This window comes from Monopterus albus, unplaced genomic scaffold (genome assembly GCF_001952655.1).
Source record: "Monopterus albus unplaced genomic scaffold, M_albus_1.0 scaffold259.1, whole genome shotgun sequence".
Classification (NCBI taxonomy): Eukaryota; Metazoa; Chordata; class Actinopteri; order Synbranchiformes; family Synbranchidae; genus Monopterus; species Monopterus albus.
The window spans coordinates 970576-977818 of record NW_018128139.1 but is presented as its reverse complement, the minus strand read 5'-3'; the positions used below and the strand labels follow the sequence as shown (position 1 = coordinate 977818).

The window sequence follows — 7243 nt, the reverse complement described above, 5'->3', positions numbered from 1 at the left end:
TGGACAGGTTTCACAGGAACTTGAGAAGATAAAGAAATGGTGTGATAGTAATATACTATCTCTGAATTTGGATAAAACTAAATTTATGGTATTTGGGAATTGTAGACTAGATAATGAACTTCAATTGAAAATTGGGGGAGCTAATATCGAACGAGTATATGAAATTAAATTTCTAGGTGTCATAGTTGATGACAAATTCTCCTGGAAATCTCATATCAGATATGTTCAGCACAAAATAGCAAAAAACATATCGATATTGGCAAGGGTTAGATATATTTTGGACGGGAAAGCACTACGCATTTTGTATTCTTCATTGATTTTACCATACTTAGAGTATGGCGTTGAAAACTGGGGAAATACATACAAAAGCTCACTGCAACCATTGTATATATTACCAAAAAGAGCGATAAGAATTGTGCATAAGATGCGGTATAGGGATCACACCAATGTAGCTTTCATACATTCTAAATTGTTAAAATTTTTTGATTTAGTGGGATATAAGACTGCTGTGTTTATGTATAAAGCCAGGAACAATTTATTACCTGGTGGAATTCAAAAACTATTTAATGAAAGGGAATGGGATGCCCACATCACCCCAGTTTTGTTGTCTCTCCATTGGCTGCCCGTAAAATGGAGAGTGGAGTTCAAGATCTTGCTCTATGTTTTTAAAGCCATGACACAACCTTGCCCCTTTGTACTTATTGGACCTTCTGTCCAGATATGTCCCTCGCAGAACTTTACGGTCATCAGGTCACCTCGCCCTCGTTGTTCCTCCTGCACACTATAAGAAATGGGGAGGTTGCGCTTTTGCCGTGCATGGCCCTAGATTGTGGAACTCCTTACCCTTAGATATACGCTCTACAACTGAGCCGGTAGCCCTCAAGTCAGCTCTAAAAATGTATCTTTTCAAACAAGCTTTTAATGTTTAGATTGTTTATTGGTCCTGTATGACCACTATCTTTGACCCTTTTTGTGATAGTATCCCGGTTAGAAATTGTGCTATATGAGTGCTTGTGTTTGTCTTATGTTTCTCTTTTAGCCTTGACTGTTTTGAACTGTTATTTTATCGATGTAGCACTTTGTGCTTTCAAGTTGGAAAGTGCTTTACAAATACATTTTATTATTTTTATTATTATTATAATATATGCTATGTGGGAGCCGTGGAGTGCAAATACTCAGCAGTGAGTGTGCAATTATGCACATGCATGTATGTAAACAGTACAGATGGAATTACATGAGGTAGATCCTAAGTCAGCTGTTTAGGAGTCTGATGGCAGAGGGAAAGGAAGAGTTTTTCAGTCTGGAAGTCCTGCATTTCACACTTCTGAGCCTCCGACCAGAGGGCAGGTGTATGAACAGTCCATGCTGGGCGTCCTTGAGGATGGAGGCAGCTTTCCTACGCACCCTGCGGTGGTAAATGCTCCACAGCAGAGAGGGCAGTGGAGTCCTGGAGATCTTCTCTGCAGTCTTTACCACTCTCTGCAGGCACTTGCAGTCCATAGCAGTAGTGCTGCCATACCAGACAGTGATGCAGCTGGTCAAGATGTTCACAATGATGCAACTGTAGAAGTTGCTGAGGATCCTAGACGACATGCCAAACCTCGTCAGCCTCCTCAGGAAATGCAGCCATCGTTGGGCCTTCTTGACCAACTGTGTGGTGTTAAATGTCCAAGTGAGGTCCTCACTGATGTGAACACCCAGGTATTTGAAGCTGCTCACCCTCTCCACTTTGAGCCCCCAGATGAACAGTGGCTGATGAGACTTCGTCGTGGCTGTGTTGAGGCTGAGATTATTGTCCTTGCACCACGACACCAGACCGGCCACCTCCCTCCTGTAGGCTGCTTCGTCCCCGACAGTGATGAGGCCTATCACTGCAGTGTTGTCCCCAACTTTAGGATGATGTTGTCCTTGTGGAAGGTGACACAGTCGTGGGTGAACAGGGTGTAGAGGATGGGACTGAGGACACATCCCTGTTGGGTGCCAGTGTTTGTAACAATGCTGGCTGAAGTCCTATTGCCAATCAGTCTTGGGCCTGCCAGTCAGAAAGTCCAGGAGCCAGTCACAGAGGGTGGGGTGCAGACCCAGTGTGGATAGTTTGTAGGTGAGTTTGTGGGGGATAATTGTGTTGAAGGTGGAGATGTAGTCAATAAAGAGTGTCCTGATGTAGGAGTCTCCATTTTCCAGGTGAGAAAGGGAATAGTGGAGGGCAGTCGCGATGGTGTTTGAGGTGGCCCTGTTGGGCTGGTAGGCATACTGCAGGGGGTCCAGGGTGTTCGGTATACTGCTCTGAATGCGGGCCAGCACCAGTCTCTCAAAATAATTCATAATGATTGGGGTGAGTGCCACTGGCCTGTCGTTGTTCAGGCAGGTGACCGGGCTCTTCTTGGGAAGGGGGACGATGGTTGTGGTCTTAAAGCAGGTGGGAACAATGCTCTGGCTGAGGGACAGGTTGAAGATGGTGGTGAGAACATCAGCCAGCTTGCTGGTACATGCCCTGAGAGCCCTCCCAGGGATGTTGTCCGGTCCTGCTGCTTTGCGTGGGTTGATGTTCCTCAGGATTGTGCATACCTGGCCTGGTGAGACAGTTAGTGGAGGGGAGGTGGGGGGTTGGGTGGTCTCGGTGTGTGTGTGCGTGCTTCCTCTCTGTGCTGTAGCTGGAGGTCTCAAAGCAGGTGTAGAAGGTGTTGATGTCATCCGGCAGGCTGTCTGTGGAGCTGATGATGCTGGTAGTGGTACTAGAGCAGTGATAGGAAAATACTAGGGGTTATTCTCTCAGAACAGTGTATGTTGTGTGCTAGTATGGAAGATGCGATGTCAGACCCAATAATCTATAGTGGACACACGGATGACCTTTACATTCTCATTATCATTTAGTTTGTTTTCTTCTTCATAAAAACACCCTCATTTTTTTCTTTCTAGCCATTTCGTGTCGGAAAGAGGATGGTGGGCAGGCAGACCTTGAAGCCTGTCTTAAGTTTGCCGGCTTCATGCCGCCTCTCACCCAGCCCTGCCAGTTGCCCTGCCAGGAAGACTGTCAACTCAGCAGCTGGTCCAAGTTCTCTCTTTGCACCGCTGACTGTGTGGGCATCAGGGCCCGCAAGAGGATGCTACTGGGTAAGTGATGAGACTTTTACAAGATGATTTCTAGATAACCTCACCCTTTAAAGTAAGACGAATGAATGTGAAAGAAATGATTTTCAGAGAGAGCTCCAAACCTTTCTGTTCTGCTCTGTTCATTCTGAACTCTCCAAATCAAGCAAGTCTCTTCTCATAGCCAATGAGCAATCCCTGTGTAGCAGCTGGGGTTAAATGCTAACAATAAATGATCAAGATATGGCAAAATCCAAACTATTTTGTGTGTGTGTGTGTGTGTGTGTGTGGGGGGGAGCGAAAAACGCGATGTGATCAGTGTAAAAACCACCAGATGTATCCCCTGAGTGAGACCCAGTACTGCCCATGTAACAAATACAATGCCCAGCCTGTGGGCAACTGGTCGGACTGTATCCTACCTGAGGGCGGCCGCATTGAGGGTCAACTGGGCATGAAGGTTCAAGGAGACATCAAGGAGTGTGGGCAAGGATATCGTTACCAGGCCATGGTATGCTATGACCAGGACAACCGCATAGTGGAGACATCTCGCTGCAACAGCCATGGTGGGTTCTACATGCTCAAATAACTTTCTAAACATTTTTATGAACACCAGGGATAATTGCAGTTCAGTTGTAAAACACATCAAGTTTGAAACCAGGGTGTTTTCCCCAAATTTCTACACTTACTCGTCTTTTCCTTTGTCGGTTTTTAGCTCCGACCTTAATGCAGTCTCTTAGCTGGGACTTTCCTCGCTGAGACAAAGAGTATTTCCTCCGCAATGTCTCATAGTAAGCCCTGCAACAGGCTGAATAGAACAATAATTCAGATAAGTGACAAAAACAATTCAAATTATTAGAGGAACAACAAAAAAGGGACATGAAAATAATTTCAATAACAATTTCTGATTACCATTTATACACAAAAGTATAGTTGTGTAGCCAAGTGCTAACTTAGGCTAACTTGGCAAGGTATAATTTACTACTATATTGTCGGCTAACAAAGCTCAACTCACCGCAGTGCCCACGTTATGCGCCCTCTTGACTCTTTTATGCACATGGTTTGACTCTTCCTGCGATCTTTGCTCGTCAAACTTGAAAACTTGAAACATGTGGATATATTCCATTTTACAAGCATCCACACAAGACATCTGCCCTGGGAAAGAAATGTGGCTCTCTCTTAATGAGCAAAGTTAAACGTTTCAATGGCACAGAAAGTTTTTACCTGAAACAAACCTATTGCTATAAGAAATTAATTCAGTCTTTGGGAACTTTGATTAGAAGACCTGGATTTTTGGAAAAGTGTGAGAAGTGGAGACAAAGACAAATTCCTAACTCTGTAATGGCAGATGTATATGATGGACAGATTTGGACAGACTTTCAGTATGTTAATGGACAGCCATTTCTAGCAGAGCCAAACAATTTTGCTCTCATGATGAATGTTGATTGGTATCAACCCTTCAAGAACTCCCCATATTCAGTAGGGGTCATATATCTGGCCATTTTGAATTTGCCACGAGAGGAGCGTTTTAAGGAGGAGAACATAATTTTAGTTGGAGTTATACCAGGACCTACAGAACCAAAGAACAACATTAGCGCATATCTTGACCCTTTGGTGGATGAGCTTCGTGAGCTGTGGGATGGAGTTCCCATATTTGATTCTTCATTTTTGGGATGCCAAGTCTACAGAGCGGCTCTTCTGTGCCTTTCATCAGACATTCCAGCTTCACGCAAGTGTGGTGGCTTTGTGGGCCATGGAGCTTTAAGAGGTTAGTTTTCTGCTATTGTGCCATTACATCTGTTGTTTTAAACTTAAAAGTACATCTGGTTTTAAGAGACATCCATTTATTGTTGTATTTGTGTTGTATAGGATGTAACAAATGCCTGAAAACATGGAATTCAAAAACTATTTAATGAAAGGGAAGGGGGATACAATTTAAGGGGTCAGTTAAATTTAAAAGTTCATGTTATACGTACAACCAAAAAAAGATTTTGTATTTCCATAAGTGGGGTAAAACTATGGAATAATTTAAGTGTGGATATAAAAAATAGTAATAGAATTGACGAGTTTAAACATAAATAGAAAGGTATGTGTCAATCAAGATATATGCAAGAACAGGCTTAATGATTAATTAGATGGAACATTGTGGGTGTGGTGTATGAATGATAACACTTTATAACAATTCTTTAGTATATTACTTGTGTGGTGTAGAAGATAATTATTTAAGAATGTAATTATGTATCAATGTTAACACTCTGTCATAATTTTTTAGTATATTACTTGTGTGGTGTAGAAGATAATTATTTATGTAGAGATACTGCTTGCAAACCAATGATGTAAGATGATGTCATGGGGTAGGACTGGATAAGTCTGACTTCTTCCTACTCCATTCAAGCATGTACTAGGTATAAGCAAATTGATATTGGATTAGCATTTGTTGGATATGTGTAAAATTATGTGTGTTGTCATATCAACTGTCTTTACACGCTTGAAAGAATAAATCAAATCAAATCAAAATCAAATCATATTCAGGTTATGGACTGAACTTGGTGTTTTAAGCACCCAAAAGCTTGATGAAATACAAAGAAGAATAGACTCTTTAAAGGTGTCCCAGAATGTGTGAAGGATTCCTTGGAAAATTGCCTCAGGGCTTAGTGGATTTACTGCTGATCAGTGGAAAAATTGGACTACTGTCTATTCTCTTTTTTGTTTGAAGGGATTGATTGATGACAAACATGATATGTGGTCTGACTTTGTACAAGCATGCATTGTCATACGCTCAAGAGTTATATCCACAGATAGACCGGAAATCAGCTGCTTCATCAAGTCATTCATACTCAGTGGGCTTGATGCTGGTTGCTGACACTTACTCACAGGAGTAGAAAAGCTTAGGTTTCTTTTGCATGCCATCACAGATAGTTTTTCGTACTTCCACCAAGTCGCAATTCGTAAGAATAACTTCTGTACACAGCGCTGACAAATAAATATAGCCTTCCCCATTCAATGCTTTCCACGCCACCCCGCCCACCTCTGTCAATTAATTGTTTGAATTTATTCTGGGGGAAAATATCTCCACAGATAGACTCGAAGTAGCTGATAGGTATCTGCAGACATTTTTATCTAAGTTTGTCAGTCTGTATGGGCCACTACATTGCACACCCAACATGCATCTGCATTTTTGATTATGGACCTGTCTATTCATTCTGGTGCTTCTCTTTAGAAAGATTTAATGGAATGTTAGGGCAGTATCATAATAACCACAGAAACATTGAAGTAAAATGTATCCTTACAGCTGTGTCTTACAGGTGGCTCATTTGGCAAAGACTTGCTCTAAAGTTAAGAATCTTGGAGTAGCTCTGTCAGTTAACAGCTGCAGAACTGAAAGGTCTGCTTGTGTTTTGGCTAAATGGTGCGCTGGTAACTCCAGCTTTGAGGAACCAGTCCTAGATGTCCGCCCTGGAATTATTACAAGGTTTCTAATAGTTACTTTAAAATCTAAAGCATAGAGGTTTTTTACTACAGTTGTTGTTGTATTAACTTTTTAGAGTCAAGGAAGTCTCGCACCGCTTATTTTACACTGTGCAATTTTGCAGTGCAGACCGATGCTGCTGTAGCATTTCTCCCTGTGGAGCGTATTGCAGGCAGATGTGTAATCAGTACTTCAACTGTGCAGTTAAGTCAAACTACGGAGAAGGTCTCAGTTGTAATACCACTATGCACAGTGGTTGAGATTTAGGCCAGTGTAATTAAAAAGCTTGTTTGTTTATACTGTTATTGTGCATTTTCGTTTTTTTTTTTCATTATCTGTAAATATAAACCTTCACAATAAACCTTTTTTAATGATATTCTGAAATAATGTTTGTTGCATTTGTCGTGGCAAAAATCAATTCACAGGGAGAATCACTGCAGTGCCAATCATCATTTGTTGAACAATATTTTGTGATAATGGTTGAGAGGGCGAGAAACAGAGTCACCTGTCAGTTTTGGGCCCCTGCAGAGAAAAGTCAGGCTGTCGGTCAGCAGGTCTAGTCTCCCCTCGGGTCTTCACACACACGCCTGATCAGCTCTGCAGCTAACTATATGGCCATTTCCCAACTTCCTGTAATTGTCCAGATCTTGACGTCCAACCGAGCCCCCCCCCTGGTTACACATTTTG

The 7243-nt window shown here is 42.2% G+C and overlaps 1 protein-coding gene across 1 annotated transcript in view; it reads left to right on the top strand.

The window, feature by feature from the left end:
• The window catches only part of thsd7aa (thrombospondin, type I, domain containing 7Aa), a 243676-nt gene that overhangs the window by 161230 nt on the left and 75203 nt on the right, over positions 1-7243 (top strand). Inside the window, exons 12-13 of the mRNA XM_020621420.1 lie at positions 2920-3118; positions 3391-3653. Of these exons, the coding sequence (XP_020477076.1) occupies positions 2920-3118; positions 3391-3653 (462 nt within the window). The remainder of the gene's footprint in view (positions 1-2919; positions 3119-3390; positions 3654-7243) is intronic.